This window comes from Triturus cristatus, chromosome 3_1 (assembly GCF_964204655.1).
Source record: "Triturus cristatus chromosome 3_1, aTriCri1.1, whole genome shotgun sequence".
NCBI lineage: Eukaryota > Metazoa > Chordata > Amphibia > Caudata > Salamandridae > Triturus > Triturus cristatus.
The window spans coordinates 430,169,237-430,189,934 of record NC_140583.1 but is presented as its reverse complement, the minus strand read 5'-3'; the positions used below and the strand labels follow the sequence as shown (position 1 = coordinate 430,189,934).

At 47.5% G+C, this 20,698-nt stretch overlaps 1 protein-coding gene across 5 annotated transcripts in view; it reads left to right on the top strand.

The window, feature by feature from the left end:
• Window positions 1–20,698, top strand: part of SECISBP2L (SECIS binding protein 2 like) — a 600,623-nt gene that overhangs the window by 163,179 nt on the left and 416,746 nt on the right. For all 5 annotated transcript variants that reach the window (XM_085644219.1, XM_085644216.1, XM_085644220.1 and 2 more), the window contains exons 6-8: window positions 2,364–2,385; window positions 3,315–3,430; window positions 5,163–5,294. In XM_085644219.1, coding sequence (XP_085500345.1) covers window positions 2,364–2,385; window positions 3,315–3,430; window positions 5,163–5,294 — 270 coding nt within the window. The remainder of the gene's footprint in view (window positions 1–2,363; window positions 2,386–3,314; window positions 3,431–5,162; window positions 5,295–20,698) is intronic.

The following is a 20,698-nucleotide window of genomic DNA, read 5'->3' as shown; positions in this document are numbered from 1 at the left end:
TCCAGCATTTCTGCCCTTGGGTGCCCAGCATGCAATAGGGGAGAGGAGACCGAACTCCACGTATTTTTCTTTTGTCTTGGATATCAAAAATTTGACAAAGATGGTTGGTACAATTGTGCAGGAACCTAGGTACACAACACTGTGAAGAAGCATTTAGGCTCCTAAAATACAACACTCAAATGCAAATTGTTTATGCTGTATTCCATGTTTTAAGTTTTATGTGGTGGGCGCAAAAGGCTTTTTTAGGCCTCCGCAACAGATTTAACACTGACTTTTTATCTGTTACTGTAATGTTATTTTCTGTTTTATCTGTGTTTTAGCTTTTTAATATCTTTTTATAACTGTCTGTGTTTGTGGATACTCTTTTATGTTCCAAGGACTGAAATAAAGTAGGATTGGATATTCTTTAGGTCTGCTTAACAAATGTATATGTTACTTATGGTTAAATTTGTATGTGAATGTGTTTGTAATTAATATATAACCATATGCTTAACATGTTTACAAGTCCCTGCGCAACTTTCTTATAAGTTATTTGAATCGATGCTTATGGGTCTCTGTTTTATATATCTATTTGTAAATATTATACTAACTGTTGTATTTACAAGTTCTTAACTATTGCAATATTGATGAAAAGACAACATTAAAATAAAAAGAAAATAGTATAAGAATATACACATTAGCTTCAAGTACAGAAGCTCTTGAAAGTTTATACAATACAACTTGGCATCTCGATTAATGATCTTTCTTATACATGTATACCCATTCAATGTAGTTGGGTATGTATGTATGTGTTTATTATTTTACTCCTACTTTAGAAGGGAAAAAAAACAAATTAAAGGCTTTGCCTCTCTCCAATGCACTACTTTGTTTCACCCTATACCTCTCTCAAGATATCCTCTACTTCCACTCTGACTCATCCCAAACCTCATCTGCTACTGTGATCTCCAAAATAACCTTTCTAGACTCTTCCCTCCTTGGCTCCCCCCAATCCGAATTATACTACTTTGATCTTCCAAACCAACCATTCTAAATTATTTCTTCATGTATCGCTCCTTTGACTCATCCCAAACCTCATTTTACTATTATGATCTCCCTAATCCCTTTCTAGAGACTCTTCCCTCCTCCATATCTCCTTTTACTCATCCCAAACCTCATCTTACTACTATGATCTTCCAAATAACACTTTCTAGACTTTTCCCTCTTCTATCCCTCCATTAGCCTATTCAATCCAACTTACAGACATGCATGTCCACGCTCAAATTAACTCCTATTTCCCTGTACTATTCTACCACTAATCATTTTGGGCTACTCGCCGAAAGGCGGTTTGACGCCTCGTATGAGGTAGTATCCTCTATACAAGTACAATTACAATGGGTGATGAAGAGTTGCTGAAGGGTAGTGCACGAGGAGGATTTCCTGCAAATGAATTATTGTCATAAGGCTATCCGTAATAAGGATAAAAGTTAGTTGTAGTGGGATGCAGTGAATTCAGGATGAGGTAGAGGCTATCAAAGAAGAATCGTATGTTTCTTGGGGAGACTGCAAATTAAAAACATTGTGTAGAGAGAATGGAGAGAAGTGTGTTTTCATTGTATTCATGGGATTGGGCATAATGTCCAGGGGTGGATTGAGGTGGTAGTGTTAAACTTTGGGTCGGCAGGGTGTGTTTCTTTGTCTCCAAGTCTGCTTTGAGGCCAGCAGGTGTGCTGTGAAGTTAGCATAAGGGAAGGTCGGAGTGAATATCAAAGTGGTTGTTGATATTGGTTGCGCTCACAAAGTGTTTCATAGGCAGAATCAGGTTACTTGTATAGGTGGATGGCGTTTGTTGATTTTTGACTGTCTTCTGCCTGTCTTTTCAGGGGGTGGATGCCTCTGCACCATGTTATTGATGGTGAGACCTGTACTGCTTCCTGATTGAGAGATGTACTCTTTGTTCTTAGTGGGAAATTCAATTCAATTCTATCCTTAAGCTGAAGACGCAATTCATGTTTTTGATACATTGCAGACTTTGCTTACGGGAGGGTTTCTGTAAAGCTTACATTGAGTAAATAGCTTCTCCTGTAAACTGAAATATCCTTGACGACCGCAGCGCGCTTAACGCTGTTTGGAGTGTGGTCACTGAAGCAAGTATAAACTTGTCCTAATAAACATTGCTAGAAGCATGTTCTTTACAGGCAGGGGTTTGGCACGAAAACCGCAGTTCAGCTAAGCTGTCGATCAAAAGGATTTTAAGTGTCACAAAATGGTTAAAATATAGTTTCTTTTTTTTTTGTACTTACAATATTTGTTTTAGCTGCCCACATATCTTATTACGATGAAAATGATAAATGTATGCCTGTTAAAATAGTGTTTTCTCTTTGCAGGCAGCGGAGCCATTACCAACTGGTATGTTTCTTTTATTGACATCTGTGAAACACTCCTAATTATGAGCTATGCTTTCTTTCTAGTAGCCACAGTTTATTCTTTTATTAAACGCTCGTTATGGGCTATGATGATCTTATCAACAGAAGTATGACCTTATTTTTATTATTTGTGTCTGTACTGGACAACACAAGTGCTTGTAGTTGAGAGCAGTTGGGCTGAGGAAATTGAAAACCTTCTTTCTCGTATGTGTAATCTGATTGAAGATTTTTCATTAGGACTGGTCACAGTCAAGACTTTATGATTTTACTACGATTGTATATAGAAACATAACAGGGGTCTCCAGCTAGCCCTCTTTATCAATTAGTCTTTTGCTGTGTCATTCACAATGTTCTTCTGTTCATTACAAAATGCAGCATGCAGCATGGGGCAATGGGCCAGCCCACTTCAGCCATTTATAGCATTTTTCTGTTTCACAATGAGCGCTTACACAAACAAAGTAGTTAATTTAGTGCCAGGGACTACTATGGCAATGTGTGCTTTTTAAGGTACCAAACATATTTGTGCTTTCAGCAAATTGATTTTTTGGTTTACTTTTGGTTTGGGCCTCTTAGCTTCCCAAACAATAAAGTTTACTAACTCTGACAAAACATGCATTAATAAAGCCAAGATGCTGGCACCTACTGCACAACCTATTGGTTTTGCCAATGCTTGTTTTACACTAGTGGCCAGAATCGAATGCTGTTTTATTGGCTCTAAGTAGGCAATACAACTATTAAAGCTTTTGGGTTGGATTTTATATTTCTGAAGGACGGGTCCAGGATGTTTTTTGGCCTTTGAGCATTTGTCTTTGTGTACAGTAACCTCTGTTATACAGTAGGTAAAGCTTTTGAAAAACAAACCTTTTTGGAACTCAAAATATGCTGGGCTGATACTGTTGTGTTTTGGTTTAGCTGGCGCAAGCTGGGCTAGTGTAGCTTCTCAAGCAACCCAGAAAAAACCTTGGATGGAGAGCCATTCATCCTTCACCAGAGGTGGCAGACAAATTGAGCAAAGGTCAAATATACAGGTAATTTTTGTACTTTACTTCAATATTCTTTAATCCCTTCATTTAGATGGTAAACTAAAAGATAATTACAAAATAGAAATGTTGTTAATGGTAAGAAGTATATTCTGTTTAACTTTATTATTTTTTTTTATCAGCATGATTTTGGGGAGCGAGAGGGAGGTTTAACTCCGCAAGATGCTGCTTACTTTGAATGTACTGCCTTGGGACTACAGTTATTTAGAAGGGATATTACTTGCAGAGCTTCATAGAGAAGTAAATGTTTGGTTAAAATAAAGATAAGGTTAGCTTGTCTGTCTGCAAAAAAAAAAAAACCAATTGGTTTGCCCGCTTTGTACATACCTATGTTTGAGAATGTGGGGGGCAACTGGTGGGCCATGTACTACCTGTGAATGAATTAATTCTTGATATTAAAAGTGCATAGATACCCAGAGGCATTTCGGCACTGCGGATGAAGTCTTGGAGTATGGTGGAGGTCATAGCTTGAGCTTAAGCAACAATCTTTTAAGATTATTCTTAAGATGTATGGTTGTTTACGTCTCGTAGATTAGGAGGCATGGAGTACCACCATTTGGCTGCAGTATAATAGAAGGGTTTGCCTCCCAGTCTGCACCTTGTGATTTTAGGAATAATGAGTAGATATTGGCTGACTAGCCAAGATTTCTGCCAGGTGTATAGTTGAGAAAATTGTGTGCAAGATAAACATGACCAATGTGGTGAATTGCTTTGTGTTGTATGCAAGGTTTCATACAATATTATCTTGCAAATCATGACCCAGTGAAGCATTTCAAGATGCTGCTTAACTGAAGCATTTTGTATGACTTGTAGCCCGTTCAGAGCCAGCTTGGGAGTCCATATACAGTGAGTTACCATAGCCTGTTTTTGAGGTAAAGAGAGCTTTAATTACAGTCTTTCAAGAGGAAAATGAAAATTCCAGAGTTATCTAGAAGAAACTATCCCTGCTTTTTTTTTTTTTATTGCTTTTTTTTCAGAGTTGAATGGGACTGTGGTTCGGGAGTGGTCAATTCACTGGTCCACCAGTCACAGGACTATGACCATGAAATGTTTTAAAAAAAAACTGTGTTAATCTACAAAATAAATTTTAGTGTTTTCAAGGTTCTTTGAAATCGACATTTATTTGTCAACTGTCCACATGCCATAGCAAAATAAAACCACAAGATCTTACTAAGGCAGCCAAAGGAGATGTGTTCAAATTAAACTGTGCTGGGCTCAAAGAAGAGCCTTGAGGAAAGCCACATTTAAAGAAGAACTTGACTAATCGAAAAGGAGGGATGGAAACCGATCGCGTTCTGTCTGTAGAATCAAACAAATACCAAAATCTGTTGGATGGGGATAGAAGAACTGAGTGAGATACTGTGTAAAGGGCCGCCGATCAGTCTAGGGCAAGAATCTATTTTAACCCCTTCGCTGCGGCGGGAATTCCGCAGCGCTGGGGGGGGGGTTTGGGGGCAGCGCGGTGGCGCTGTGCTCATGACGGAGCCACTCCATCATGAGCCACGGTTGAGCTGTGCTCATGACGGAGTGGCTCCGTCATGAGCGCTGAAGGAGTTAATTGTTTGCTCTTAATTCTGATGTTTATTTGTGTTTTTCTATATGAGCAAATGATCAGCCCTGTCATAGTTGCAATAAAGAGGATTTATAGCTCTGATTTTTATTGTTGATGTTTTTGTTGCTGTAGTGCAATTTACTATTAATATTTAATATTTTTATTTAGAATGTTTATCGATGCAGAGGACATAGCACATCATCCGAGAGAAAGCAGAACATACAGAAGAGACTGGATAAGCCACTGACCGCAAATCAGTCCAGCAGAGTCGACCAAAGTCCAGAACCTTTGTATTTTGAGGTACAGATATTCCCTCTGTGTACATGCTGTTTAAGGTTGTGCTGCTGTATCTCGGCTAATAGTTAAATAGTTACGGACTGTTTCTGATGTAACTGATATGATCCCTCAATCAACACAATTTCAATTACTTGATTAACACAAAGGTTTTCCATGTTTTTTTCTTTATGCCATTCTAAGCATCCTTATTCTAAAAGGAAAACATATGCATCCCCTTTTTTTTTATCCATAAAGCTTAGTTAAAAAGCAGCTTATATGATATTTTTATAGGGATAAGTGCTTGGGGGACAGAGGGGTTGTTAGAGGCCCTAATTATGGGCATGAAACGAAATCAGTAATTCAGTATGTGTTTTTATTTCACACCAGAAAATACTTAAAATCGTATCCAGAACCGTTGACCTTGGAAACGTACTGTTTTCTCACTTTTTACATGCTTTTGAAGGGCACGTAACCTGCAGTGTCACTTTTAACCCCTTCGCTGCCAGGCCCCCGTGCCACACCTTCTTTGGGCTTTTTGGGGTAGTTCGTACTTAGTCCACCATAGCGTTTTGTACACATAAGGTATTCATGCCAAATTTGTGTCCTTTTCTTCCTGCCTAAGGTGGTTACTCCTTTTCATCTAAGACAGTCCGTCACTGTACCCACTTTCTATCCCCCCCTCACCCTTCTAAGGAGGAAGAGAGGCTTTACCGCCTGGACCCTAAGAGGGCGGCTAGGTTCTACCTGGACAGAACCAAGGACTTCAGGCTTTGTTGGTTACTTGGGAAAGATGAAGGGCAAGGCTGTCCACAAGCGAACACTGTCCAGGTGGATCATCCTATGCATCAAGATCTGCCACGCCTTGGCCAAGAAGGAGCCACCTGAAGGTATTAGAGCTCATTCCACTAGCGCTAAGTCTTCTTCTTTGGCTAGAGGTGTCCCTGTTGTAGACATCTGCAAAGCGGCAACTTGAGCCTCCCTTCCCCCTTTTGCGAAGAATTACCGCTTGGACTCAGTAGTGAGGAGGGATGGCCACTTGGCACGCTCTGTGCTGCAGGATTTTTTGGTGTAGGTAGGCGGGCACCTTCTCCTGGAGCAGGACTGCTTGGGGATTCAGTTCAAAAGGTGAGGAATCCACAGGCAGATGTATCCATCAGAAGAACGAGTTACCTACCTTCGCTAACACTTTTTCTGGTGGATACGGCATCTGCCTGGGGATTCCTTAGTGACCCACCCGCCTCCCCGTTGCCTGTCTACTGACACCAAAAAGATTATTATTTATGAAGTTCTTATATTTTAATATCATTCATAATGTTGTGATGTTTTCTGGCTAGGAAATGTCTATTCTATAGAATTTTCAGTTTTCACTCTTCTCTATTTGGAAGATTTATGTATACTTGAAAGTTGTTGTATATGTTGTATGCTTGTGTAAATGTTGTCCTACTCCAGTATTGGAACTTTCATAGATTCCCATAGCTTGTATCATTCCCCGTCGTCGGAATGGGGGCCTCGGTAAAATAAAATATACCATAGCAGTAGGCACAAAAGAGAAGAAAAGGCCTAGGCCTCATCTCATTTTGTAGCTTATCCACCTCTTTTTGTAAAGGAGACCAAAATAATGCAACGACCAATCAGATCAGCCTCGCCCAATAGAACCCTCCTGAGAGCCTCAGAGCCTTAGATTTTCTACCGCACGTTGTGCAAGGGAGTCTCCACTGAGCTCTGCTCAGATTTCTCTTCAACTTCTGTGTTTCAACTGTTACTTTTCAACTTCCATTCTTCAGGATGTCTGACAAGTAGAAGATATCTTTATTCAAAGCCTGTGCCACCTGTTCGAAAAAGTGACTTTATGTGGAGGACAAACAAAGACTGTATTTATTGTTTGTACCCTGTCCACAAGGCTACTGACTGCAAGATCTGTCGAACCTTTCTCTTCAAAGACCTTAAGAGACCGTGAGGGACGTGTACTCACCTGGCTGCAAAAGTTAGTCACGGAAAGACCCTGTTTCGAGTGACAGTGATGATGCCTCCTCTGTGACATCTTCGAGGAGATCTAAAAAAACGGGGTAGGTCTCCTCCTTCAACTTCTACTGACCCCCCTGCCAAGGCTTTAATAAACACCTCTGATAGGTCTGACAGGCGTAGTCCCATCAAATCCCCTCACCGAGGTGTAAAGGAGAGGGAAGGACTGGTTTCTGAGGTGCAATCTGTTAAGAAAATGAGCCTGGGGCCTTCGGTTTCTCCTCCACCCTCTGAGAAACCAAAACTGTTAAAATAAACCAGCTTCTGCCCCACGTGAGGGGAAAGCTGACAGGAAAATCCGTCCGTCGACGACAGCATCAAAAATTCAACCGGCGTCGACTTTGGCTCTGTTGACGGGCTCGTCGACGAGAACTTCGTCCATTGCCTTCGTCAACGACGGCTTCGTCGCCGCTGCAACCTATGGTACCTGTTACTATGTCGTAGATGCTTATGATGACTACCTCTACGGCGACGAGGATGACGATGATGTTGGTGTCGACGACGACGTCTATGGCTTTCAGCATGGTACTGACGACGGTCCCGACGACCTGTCCCGTCGACGATTGCCCTTTCCTCGTCGACTGTTCAATCTTCGTCGGCGATGACTCCGTCGACGACCTCGTCGACGATACAAAAAGTGGCAATTTCGATAAGAAGACGCCGGATTACCCCGGAAATTACATCTCCTCGGAGAGTGACACCACTGCCTCCGGCGCTCCTTTTGGAGGAGGCATTTTCAGAGGAGGATGACAGTCCTTACGGGGATGCATATAGCCCATCCCAGTTACATGTAAAATATCAGGACTCAGACTCGGAGGACTATTATATGGAGCAACAGCAATATCTGCCACAATCTAGGTGTCAGGAACTGTCGCAACAGGGCATGGTGGCCATGCCGTCTTCACTCATTGCTAATCTCCAACTCATGCTGTTGGTTTACAGAGAGATTTTCAACTCAATCTTCCGGCCAACAGTCAGTTCAAGTGTCTCAACCTCCTCCTAGATCTCCTGGTCCAGTGGTTCCTCCGCTTTCCCAAGCTCCGGTTCCGAAGCCTCCGGAACCTCCACAAAATGTGGGCACAATTCAAGATGACTCATCAGATGATGACCAGGGCACAGTCTCAGTCCCGGATCCAGATAGGGAATGGGACAAGTACATTATTCCGGATCCCGCTTCTCCATCTCCGTATCTGGCGGACTCTCCTCCAGCAGATATTGGAGGTTTTCACAATTTAATGGAAAGAGCTTCCAAATGTTTCGATCTTCCCATTCTATCCGTACAATCGGACTGTTTTCTTTATGATTTCAAAGAACCTTTCGAAAAGTCTGTCCGTTCTATCCCAATTGTGGGCCATGTCTGGGATGAGGGGATAAAAGTTATGAAGTCTCCAGCAACTGTCATGCCTGTTCTTCCCCGACTGGAGAAAAAGTACAAAGCTCCAGAAGACAGCCCCACTTGTCTGGTCAGCCAGCCAAAACCGGACTCTGTGATTTCGCAAGCGGCCCAAAGAAAGTCAAAGAATCTGTCTGCGCCCCTCACCACACCACCGGATGAGGAGGGTAGATGTCTAGATAATGTGGGAAAGAGGTCCTCTTAAATGTCCAGCCTCCTGGTCAGGGCTGCTAATTCCTTTGCGATTCTTGGACGATATGATCGCCAGATGTGGTGCGACCTATCCTTGTATTTAGACCAACTACCAGTAGACTCTAAGGCTGACGCCAAGAAAATCCTGGAGGAGGGAGAACGTTCCTCTTCCGAAATTGATTGTGCAGGGGACATTGCTACTACTGCTTTCCGCTCTCTGGCAGGAGCAGCAGTCCTTAGATGGCAAGGCTGGCTTCAGGTTATCTGGTTTCGCCCGGAAGTCCAGAATAAAATCCTGTATCTTCCATTCGATGGAGAGATGCTTTTTGAGAAGCATGTGGACGATGCGCTGCAGGATATAAAAAAGGACACGGAGACTGCGAAGTCCCTTGGGACTTTGCAATACCGCAAAGTGCCTTTCCGTGGAGCGAGAGGAAGAGGTTTTTCTTCATACAGTGGTGGATACCAGCAGCAGCGCTACTCCTCCTATTCGTAGCCATCTCAGTCTTACTGGCCCCAGTATTCTCAACTTCGGGGCCAATCGTTGTCTTTCTCTCGCCAATCTTCTAGAGGACGACAAGGGCGCCAGGGGAGAGATTCCTCTAAGCGCCAATAGCGGCTTTCCGGCTCTGTCTACTGTTCCTTCACCCCCTGTAATACCAGTGGGGGGCAGGATATCCCAATGCCTCCACAACTGGCAACTCATAACATCAGATCGGTGGGTCCTCCATATCATCTGATTTGCCCATACACTGGACTTTCAACACCAGCCACCCTCCAGAGCCCCTCGCGCCACCGAATCCAAACATCTGCACCTTCTACGTCTAGAAGCTCACCAACTACTTCTCAAAGGAGCGATAGAGCGAGTACCTCTGTCCCAACGAGGCAAAGGATTCTATTCCTGGTTCTTCCTCGTTCGCAAGACCGTAGTCTAATGGCACCCAATTTTAGACCTGAGGGAGCTCAACACCCATCTCATAAAACTCTCGTTTCGGATGGTATCCCTGCAGGACATTTTGCGTCTCCTCAATCCAGGGGATTACATGGCCACCCTGGATCTCGAGGACGCATACTTCCATGTCCCCATCCACCCTGCCCACAGGAGGTTTTTTTTTTTTTTTTTTGTAAAACCATTTTTATTAACACAAACAGAACAAAAGTACACCTTTCGTCATTACATGGTACATCCGTGCGGTACATTTTGCTGTCAGATTAGTCAATTTCTGACATTTAGTGAAACTGTCATACAGGTACATCCAAGCCCATATATCCACCACCCTTCGCCCCCCGCTCATTCCCCCACCCTTCACCGCGTCGAACCCTTCGTGAGGATGATGTCTCGATTTCATTCGCTCAGCTCGGTCTCCTGAGTCCGTTACAGGGGGTTCGCATATATTGCCTCTAAATGCGTTCCATTTTCCCCAGATTCTCTGCCATCTCCTGGGGCAACCTCTGTTTGCTCACACAACCCTCTCCGCCGTCATGGCACTATCTAGGTCTCGGCACCACCTCACGTGGGAGGGGGCTGACTGCGCCCCCCAGTATTGCGCGATAGTCCTCTTTACCAATGCTAGTCCGACGGTCACCCAGGTTTGGTCAGCCTGGTTAAGATCAGTAGTGTCCCACACATTCAGTAAACACATCCGAGGTTCTGGTGGGACATCATGACCGGTAACCCGTGAGATCGTCGCCATGACCTCCCCCCAGTACAAGGTAATGTCAGGACATTCCCATATAGTGTGAAAGAAGGTGCCCTGTAGTCCACACCCCCGCAGACAGAGCGGGGTAAGTGCCCTCCCCATTTTGTGGAGTGCGTCTCTAGTGTAGTATATCCGATGCAGTATTTTAAGCTGCACCAGTTTTATTTTAGATGGGATGGCCACTTCTCGGGGAGACGCCAACGCTTCATACCATTCTAGTTCGTCCATGGGCCCCACTGCTGCCTCCCACTTTCTTTTAAGGATCTCCGTGGGGTCTTTTTGATGATTCACCAGTTTACGGTAGGTCAATGATATAGCTTTCTGGGTGAGGTGGTCTGTGAGCAGCCGATCCTCTAGCGGGGAGGACTCTGGTAGGGTGGTCCCCCTGGGTATAGCTTTCTGTAGTGCATGCGTATTTGTAAGAATTTAAAGTGCTCTGTCCGGTTCATCTGATACTCTGATTGGAGCTTCTCAAACGGTATCACCCCACCTTTCCTCCAGGGGTCACCGACCCTGGAGATGCCTATGAGGTCCCACCCCTCAAATTCTTTACGTAAGTGACCCATACCTATCTTAGGGGAGATCCATAGCGGCGTCTGCTGCGTAATCACCCCCTCCCATCCCAACCTGTGCTGTGCCGTGCGCCATATCTGTACCGTGTGCGCTGTGGGGCCTTGTAGCTTATGTGTCCCTGATTTAACATATAAGGCTTGGAGGACTCCGTGTAGTCCCAGCATCGCCCTGTCCATTCGTAAAGCGGGTTCATCTTGCGCTGCGTGTATCCATTGATTGACTATTATAAGTTGGGACGCCCAATAATATAGACGTATGTTGGGCAGCGCGATTCCCCCATCATACCAACTCCGCATAAGTTTGCAGACAGCTATTCTATGAGGTTTACCCTCCCACAGCAGACAACCCACCTCTGCGTCGATCGATTTAAAGTATGAGTCTGGGACTGGAGCGGGCGCATTCTGCAGCGCGTAGAGGAAGCGAGGGAGAGCCATCATTTTGAATAGCGCCGCTCTCCCCAGTTACGTCAGTGGCAGGGAGTGCCAATATTTGACATCACTTTTCAGTCGTTTTAGGGGCGGAAGCAAATTGCGTTCTAGGAATAGCGCTGGATTCGGCGTGATGTTTATACCCAGATATTTGAAACCATCCTTCGCCATTGGTATTAACACTCCTTCGGGGAGTTGTGGCGGAGGCCCCTGTAGGACGTAAAGCACTGACTTCGTCCAGTTAATTGAATAGCCAGAGAATCTACCATAGGAGTCGCAGATATCCAGTAGCGCAGCTATGGACCGTTTCGGTTGTGTCAAATAGACCAAGATATCGTCCGCATAGAGTGAGATACGATCATCCCAACTCTCCGTCCATTTTAACCCTGATATAACTGGATCCTGCCTTATCCATGCCGCCAATGGCTCCAAAACCAGGGCGAATAGCAGAGGGGAGAGAGGACACCCTTGTCTAGTGCCTCGTCCCAGTGCAAAGTCTCTCGAGAGTCGGCCATTCACCGCCACTTGCGCCAGAGGTTCTGTATAGAGTAGCCGTACCCATGCGCAGAACTTGGGCCCAAAACCAAAATGCATAAGCACCGCAAATAGAAAGGGCCACTCCACTTGGTCGAAAGCCATAATCGCGTCTAGCGAGAGTATAACTGCATCCTCCTGGATGTGGGACCCACTGGCCAGTATGCCGTGCAGCCGTCTAATGTTCATTGCAGTGTTCCGCGCGGGCATAAAGCCTGACTGGTCTGGATGGATAATTGTCTGCAAATGAGGTTGTATACGGGTTGCTAATATTTTTGCCAATATCTTGGCTTCCACATTTAGGAGTGAGGTAGGTCTGTAGGAGGTACACTCGGTGGGGGGCTTCCCGGGCTTTAATATTGCGACCAGTGTCGCGACTGACGTCTCGTGGAAGTATACCTTCCTCCAGACTGGCCTCAAACATTTGCAGCAAGTGCGGCACTATTGTATTCGCTTCTCGTTTGAACAGTTCCACTGGAATCCCATTCGGTCCTAGCGCTTTTCCTGACTGAAGGCCGTGAATAGCTAGGGCGACCTCCTCTACTGAAACTCTTTTCTAGCGCAAGTGCGTCATCTGGGGCCAGTTTCGGAAGTCGTATGTCTGTGAGGAATTTTAAATTATTCTCTGTGGTGGTCGTCACCGCAGAGGTGTATACCTGTTCATAGTGAGTAGCGAAGGTCATCGCTATGTCGTCCGGGTTTGTCACGTCCTCTCCGGAGGTCAGTCGCAGCCGCGCCACCCACCGGTTGACCTTCTCTTTTTTTGTCGAGCCACGCTAGTAGTCGGCCCGCCTTATCCCCAAACTCGTATATCGTATGCTGCGTTTTCGCTAGGCGCATCCGGGCCGCCTCCCATAGGTGGTCTCTATATGCCTGTTTCGTAAGGTTAAGTGTAGGAGTGTTCGTGTCGGTGGGGTCTCTGGCGTGCTCCCTTTCTGCCATGGTCACTGCTTCCTCCAGTGTCGCCACCCGTTGTGACGCTTCTTGCTTATGAGCTGTGATTACTGCGATGGCCTGTCCGCGCAGCACTGTTTTGTAGGCCTCCCAGAGGACAATAGGTGAGGAGACAGAGTGTAAATTTTCGGGAAAGTACTGTTTTGTAGTTTTATGCAACGTCTTTCTCATGCCTGGGACCTTTATGTAGCCAGGATGTATCGGGGAAAGTGCGCCTTCTACCTGAGAGGCCTGAGGAATATGTTCGCATCATCGGCGAGTGATCGGATATGCCCCTAGGGAGGATCTTAATCTCTTGTATGCGATCAATACATGTAGGAGAGGTGAGGAGGTAGTCAATGCGCGAGAGACTATTGTGCGCGCCAGCGTGATGAGTATATTGACGGTCTGTGGGGTGTCGCATGCGCCAACTGTCAAGGAGCCCCATGGCGTTCAGGAAGCCCCGTAGGGGTGTAGGGGTCGTGTTCGGTCCTCTCGGGGGGTGCTTATCCCATTGCGCATCTACTATGGCGTTAAAGTCTCCCCCTATGATCAGTTCTCCCTGGGGTAGGCCCAGCAGGAACTTTCCCAGGGCCGGAAAAGCTAGTGAGTATAGTGCCGGGGGGATGTATACCGTGACAAAATTAAAGCTGCACCCCTCCCATTGTCCTGATATTGCAGCAAATCGCCCCTGGTCATCTGCCCATTTCCCGGTCACCACCAAGGGACAGCATTTCCGGAGGAGGATCCCCACTCCTCTGGATCCGGAGGTGAACTCGGAGTGCACTACCATTTTCAACCCCCATCTATCTAGTGCCCTCGTTAATAAGCAAGGAAAGTGTAGCTGACCATGGTTAAGCACATCAATTTCAATGTCACTTAGTCAGTTCTTGGTTTGTGCACAGGACGTCCGGAGCACGCCACACGTATGCTCCACTGTAGAAACAGATAGAGAACCGTTGAAGAATAAGGACGGTGCACAATGTAGCACAATTCACGAAGTGCCCTCGTGGCCGTACCAGCCAGATGGGTCTCTTGTAGGAGAGCCACCAATGAAGTGTGCCTCTTAATATGTTGCAACACCAGCCCCCTCTTAATTTTGTTGCCCAGGCCGTTCACATTCCATGACATCACTGTCAGCGGGGCACCCGGGCCTAGACGATCACTCATTGTTGCATTTGCCATTATCTCGATACGGTTTTCGCTGTGCGTGTGCGCAGATATGTGGCGCGGTCAAGCTCTGTGATGGACTCTGGATCACTAATACATTTTTGGTACGCAAACGTGTTTCGTGTGGGTGTACTCTCAATTCGAACTCCAGGTGCATAAGAAAGAATAACAAATTAAGGAGCAATAAAAAAGCCCCAAAAACCACTAACGGAAGACAACCCCCATTTACCCCAAACCCCCCTGTCCCCACCCACCCTCCCTGCTTCCCTGCCAGACGGATCCCCAACTACCCGCCACCCCAACATAGCAGAGTGCTTTGATCCCATAAACAGTACTTGCGTGCCGGGGGATAGAAGTCCGAGAGTCGGTACTGTAGTCCCCCAACCTCCAAGACAGCCGCTCAGCCAGCCTTTGCCGTGTAGCATCCCCAGTGAGCCTATAATCCCGACCCGTCGCCAACAGCACCGGTAAGGGTGGGTCGTTGTGTTCACAATCTTTTCACATAGTCAGGTCACCGTTGGTGAGAGGCTCGCCTCGCCGCCAGTTCAGCTGCCACTTGTAGCCATGTCATTCCCCAGTGTCTGCATTCGTGGAAGGTGATGCCTGCCGCTCATGTGCGGAGATCTTGGCGTCCTCCTTTTCTGCTTTATCTTGTCGTCGACGCCGCCTTGAGTGCTCATCACCCTCGGCTTGCTGCCATCCCTCAAGCCAGTCGTGGGCCTCCTCTGGCATTTCAAAGAAGCATGTCTTTCCATCCGCCACTACCCTCAGCTCCGCCGGAAAGAGCATTGCGTATGGAAGCTCCCTTCTACGCAGTTCTTTTTTTACCTCCATAAAGCTTCTTCGGCGCTGAGCAACTGCCGCCGTGTAGTCCGGAAAGAAAGAAATCTGGGAATTCTGGATTCGCTCCGCCTGCGCCACCCTCGCCGCCTGCAGGATAGCGTCTCGATCCCGAAAGTTAAAGATGCGGGCCAGGATAGGTCGTGGGGGTGCTCCGGGTTTGGGCTTACCGCCCGGCACTCTGTGCGCTCTCTCCACTGCAAAGAGGGCGGAGAGCCCCCGAGGTTGAAGCTTAGACTGTATTAGGTCTTCTACATAGAGATCCATAGCATGGATCCCTTCGCCTTCCGGGTCCCCCGTAATTCTCACGTTGTTCCGCCGAGAGCGCCCCTCTTGATCATCTAGCTTGGCCACCATGATTTTATTGTCATTCTCCAACCGACCAACTCTGTGGAGCAGCGAAGCGGTGTCCTTAGTAAGAGATTTCGTCACCTGCTCCACTTCAGTCACTCTGGAGTTCATTTTTTGGAAATCCGCTCGGAGGAAGGAAACGTCCGCAGAGATCGAAACCACCATGGATTGCACGCTGGCAAGAACTGCCATAATATCTTCTAATGTCACCTTGGCTGCTCCCCTGGAGTCAGGGGCCCCAGCGGAAAGCTCTTTGCGCTCCGTCGGGCTTTTGGAGTCTTTGGCAAAGGCATATTTGTCGAGTTTGGCCTGTGCGGTCACGCGTTGGCCCTTTCCCCCCCCATCTTCACCTGGTCCGGCCAGTTCTGACAGGTAGTCCCCGCCGCCTGCCGCTAGTCTCGCTCACCAGCGCGGCCTGTCGGTTTTCCCTGTTCCAGAAGCGTTGATGAAGCTATAGGTTTTGGGGTCCTCGCAGTCACCAGCACGGCGCAACTGATGTTCCTGGGCACTTGGGTTGCGATCTCCACCGTGCCGGGGCTTCTGGGCGTCCCAGCGCATCCACTGGCTCTGCACGTCTCCGCCAGCCGTCTCTTCGTTCCCAGATCTGCCCTCCTCGTTATTGGCCTGACAATGGCCCGCCCCAGACCCGTTGCTAGCAATTGTGTTTAAACTCTTTGCAATCCGGCCTTCAGCCGGCGGCGGGTTCCAGCGGGGGCAGGGCCTCTTTCCTTCCTTTCGCTAGGTGGCCTCGTCGAATTGTGCGTCTTCTCCGCAATGCGTGGCCGTTCTGCCGGGCCCTCTTCCCGCGCTCTTATCACCCTCCGCACCTCTGCCAAATGTGTTCGCTCCCGATGGGACCCCCGCCATCAGGAGTGATGCGGCCCTCGCAGGCATCTCCCGCCACCGGCACTTCCCCTCGATCTCTCCTGGGCTGGCCCCTCTGGTCACCCGCCGGGCCTCGCCCTCGTTTTTAGGGTCCTTCGGAAATCCAGGCCCCGGCTGCTAGTGCGTGACAAGGCCGCTGGGTCTCTCGCGCCCGCCACCGCTGCTCCGGTTTCCCCTTTACCTCAGTCTATAGGGCCTCTGGGCTGACCAGGTCACTGTGTGCTCTGGCGGCTCTGGGGCCAGCTGCTTGCACCTTTCTGCTGCACTGCCGGATCCGTGTCAGCACTCGACTGAGCTGGCTCCTCTTCCGCTCACTGCGAGGGCACCTCGCGCTGTTCTCCACACTCACGCTGCTGAGGTCGCCGTAGATGTCACTTTTGTTGTGCCCCTTTCAGGCGCTCTTCGCCGTCGCCGCCGCCTCTCTCCGCACTTCACCGGGTGCGCGCACACCTCCCTTCACGTTGCCGGGCCGCTGGCAGAGATCGGCAAATTCAGTCCCTGGCTGCCGGCGCTGAGCAGGACCACCGCCCACCGCACGTCCTCCGCTGCCCCCTGGGCCCACACGCAGACCAAGGCCAGATCGATCGGTGCCTCTCGCCTTCCGGTAGTGATTACTGTCTTGAGGGCAGGATAATTGATTGGATAGAGTGCCGGATTGTCTGGGGAAACTACGTCGCTCTCAGAGCTTCGCTAGCGCGCGGCCATAGCTGTCGGCTGCAGGCCACGCCCCTCCACAGGAGGTTTTTACGCTTTACAGTAGCCAAGAGCCACTTCCAATTCAAGGTCCTGCCTTTCGGACTTCGATCCGCACCGCGGATATTCACGAAGGTCTAAGCCCCAGTCGCAGCATTACCCAGAAAACAAAGGCTAGAGGTTTTTCCTTATCTAGACGACTGGTTGGTGAAAGCACCGTCTTCTCAGACAGCATCAGAAGCAGTCGAAAGCTGCCTTCAACTTTTCAGTCATCCGGGACTTCAACTCAACAGGGAATAGTCGGTCCTCTGTCCTTCCAGGTCGGCCAAGTTTCTGGGGGCTATTCTGGACACAACTTGTTGCAAAGCTTTTCCATCAGAGGGAAGACAGCAAAAATTGATCACCTCTGCCCGTCGATTGCAAACAAGACGGTCGCTGTCTGTGCGCATTTACAAGTGCCTTCTAGGATCGATTTCATCCTGCATTCCCTTAATTCCGCATTGCAGGCTTCGAATGCGCCAGCCCCAAGAGCAATTGGACTTGCAGTGGTGCCAAACAGAAGGCTTTTTCGACGACAAAGTACTCATCACTCCTCTTATGAAAGAGGCGGCCAGCTGGTGGATGGTCAGACAATATCTCTCAGGGTCTCAACTTCAGTCACTCCAGCTCCTCTGGTACTTACCACAGACGCCTCTCTAGAAGGCTGGGGTATGTTCTTGCAAGACCTTCAAGTAAGTGGCCGCTGGCAGCCTGAGCAACGCCTTCTCCACAGCAACCTACTGGAGCTCAAAGCGATTCGTCTAGCTTTACAGGCTTTCCTTCCGAGAATCCGAAAATCCACCTTTCTGGTCCGTACGGACAACACGATGGCCATGCATTATGTGAAAAAGCAGGGTGGAACAAGGTCTCGTCTGCTGTCCAAGGAAGCCCAGGAGATTTGGGAGTGGGTTATCCATCACCAAATTTCGCTTTCAGCGGAACATCTTCCTGGTGCTGAACACGACCGCGGATACACTGAGTCCTCTCAAATATGTGAGTCACGAGTGGGAATTAGACCAGCGCACTTTACAGAGTTTTCAATCTTTGGGGCACTCCATCCATAGACCTGTTTGCCACTCCAAAGAACAGGAAATGCCGGTTCTACGCAAGCAGGGAACACCATCAGGGATCATTGGGGAATGCGCTTTCGATGGCCTGGTCAGGTGCCTTTGTTTAAGCCTTTCCTCAAATTCCGCTAATTCCAAGACTGCTCAGGAAGCTCAAAGTAGAACCCTGTAGAATGATTCTACTGGCGCCGGCGTGGCCCTGCCAGTTTTGGTTTACAGAGCTTCTCCTGCTCTCCCAGGACCATCCAATTGACATGCGTCCAATTCCCTCTCTAGTGACTATGTCCCTGGGCCAAGTGGTACATCCGGACCCAAGCTCGCTTTAGTTGACAGCGTGGCTCCTGAGGAAAGGGAATTTCAGAGCTTGAATATCCCTCTAGAATGTAGAGGTGCTAGCTCAGGCCGCGCACCTAGTACGAATAAGACCTATCGTTCGAAATGGAAGCGTTTCTGCCTGTGGTGCCGCCAAGAGGACATTCATCCTTTCTCTTCTGCTCCTCATCAAACCTTGCCATACATTTGATCTCTGGCCAAATCAGGGCTCGCCCACTCTTCTATCAAGGTGCACCTGGCAGCGATCTCTAGATTTCGGCGAACATCTTCTGGCCCTTCCCTTTGGTCTGCAAGAATTGTGAAACAATTTTTAAAAGGACTTTTTTGGGTTTTTCCTCCAGTTAGGCCTCCGCCACCCATGTGGCGGCTCAACTTAGTCCTTGCTCAACTCATGAGACCTCCTTTTGAGCCAATTCATAAGGCGGACCTTAAATTTCTCTCATGGAAGGTAGCCCTCCTTCTCGCTTTAACATCAGCCAGGAGTGTTGGAGAACTTCAGGCTCTCACTATTCAGGAACCGTTCTTACAGTTTAAAAAGGACACACTCATCCTGAGGACACATCCAAAATTCATCCCGAAGGTCCCTTCGGATTTTCATTTGAATGAACCAGTCATTCTGAAATCTTTTTTCCCTCGACCGACAAATCCAGCGGAGAGGTCTCTTCATTCTTTGGATGTTCAAAGATGTTTGAAATTTTATCTCCAGCGCACCAAGGACTTGAGGAGATCTACTCAGCTCTTTGTCGCTTTCAGTGCACCTCGCAAAGGTTTCCCCCTTTCAAAGCAAGGGGTTGCACGATGGATTGCCAGCGCGATCCACTACTGTCACCAAGCAGCTGGTAAGCCCTTAGAAGGGCGGGTCCGGGCGCACTCGACAAAATTGATCGGAACTCCAGCGAAAAGAGCAGCGGAAAATGAAACCAAAGACATTTGCAGGGCAGCTACATGGAGCAGTGCCGATACTTTCATGAGAGATTACTGCTTGGACTCTATCATGCGGAGATGCTGCAGTGGGACAGGCAGTCCTGAGGAATCTCTTCCAGTGAGCGGGGAGCTTTCCCTTCTAACCCTCCTTCCTGTTATTGGTTCGCACATTTTGTATCTGATGATGTTTACTGACTAATGTTTTGGTAACTTGGTTTTCTTATGATGTAATGGATTCACGGTTATTCTATGGTTTATTACACAAAATGTGTGTTTTTTTCTAACTGCTAGCTATTCTGATACAAGCTATGGGAATCTATGAAAGTTCTAATACTGGAGTAAGAAAACAAGTTACTTACCTGTAACTTTAGTTCTCCAATATTGGTAACTTTCATAGATTCCCATGCGCCCGCCCTCCTCCCCTGGGAAAGCTCTGCCTTCAGCACATTCTGTTATACTGTTCCACAACGGCTACGAAAATCTGAGGCTCTCTCAGGAGGGTTCTATGGGGTGAGGCTGATCTGATTGGTTGTTGCATTATTTTGGTCTCTTTTACAAAAAGAGGAGGATAAGCTACAAAATGAGATGAGGCCTAGGCCTTTTCTTCTCTTTTGTGCCTACTGCTATGGTATTCTTTATTTTACCGAGGCTCCCATTCGGACGACGGAGAATGATACAAGCTAGGGAAATCTATGAAAGTTACCAATACTGGAGAACCAAAGTTACAGGTAAGTAACTCGTTTTCTTTTTGCCCGTTTGCCTCAAAGGCACGGAAAAAATGGGTGGGACTGATGTCCGCACGCTAACCAGGCCTCCTTATGGCTTGATGACGTCACACGGTGTCGTGAGCGGAGCCGTACCATTGTGACGTCCTCGTTGAAGTGGGAGATCTATTAAAAATGTTTTTTGTGGAGTAATTCAAAAGGTGAGGAATCCACAGGCAGATACTTACTCCACCAGAAAAAGCATTAATGAAGAAAAGTACTTTGTTCTTTAGTTATTTTTCAGTTACTTTGCTACAAATCAAACTAATCACTCAGTTTGTACATAGTAGACATTAGTAAGCAGGTTAACTCTTTTGCAGACACTAAGTAACTTTGTTGTAATAAAAAACAGATTCAAAACACAACATTTTTCAGAGAAAAACCCACCATACAATCCTATGGAGAAAAACAAAGTGTTAGGTTTGCAAGTAAGTAAACGATTTTGTTAACTGAGTTTTGGGTGGTAGAACCAAGGTTCCCCAGGGTTTAGGTTAGCACACAAGGTGCACCACCAGCGGCACTAGGAGGGCAGGTGCAGGGGTGTGAATGTTAGCCAATGGGGCTAAGGAGCACCTCGGTTGAGGGCT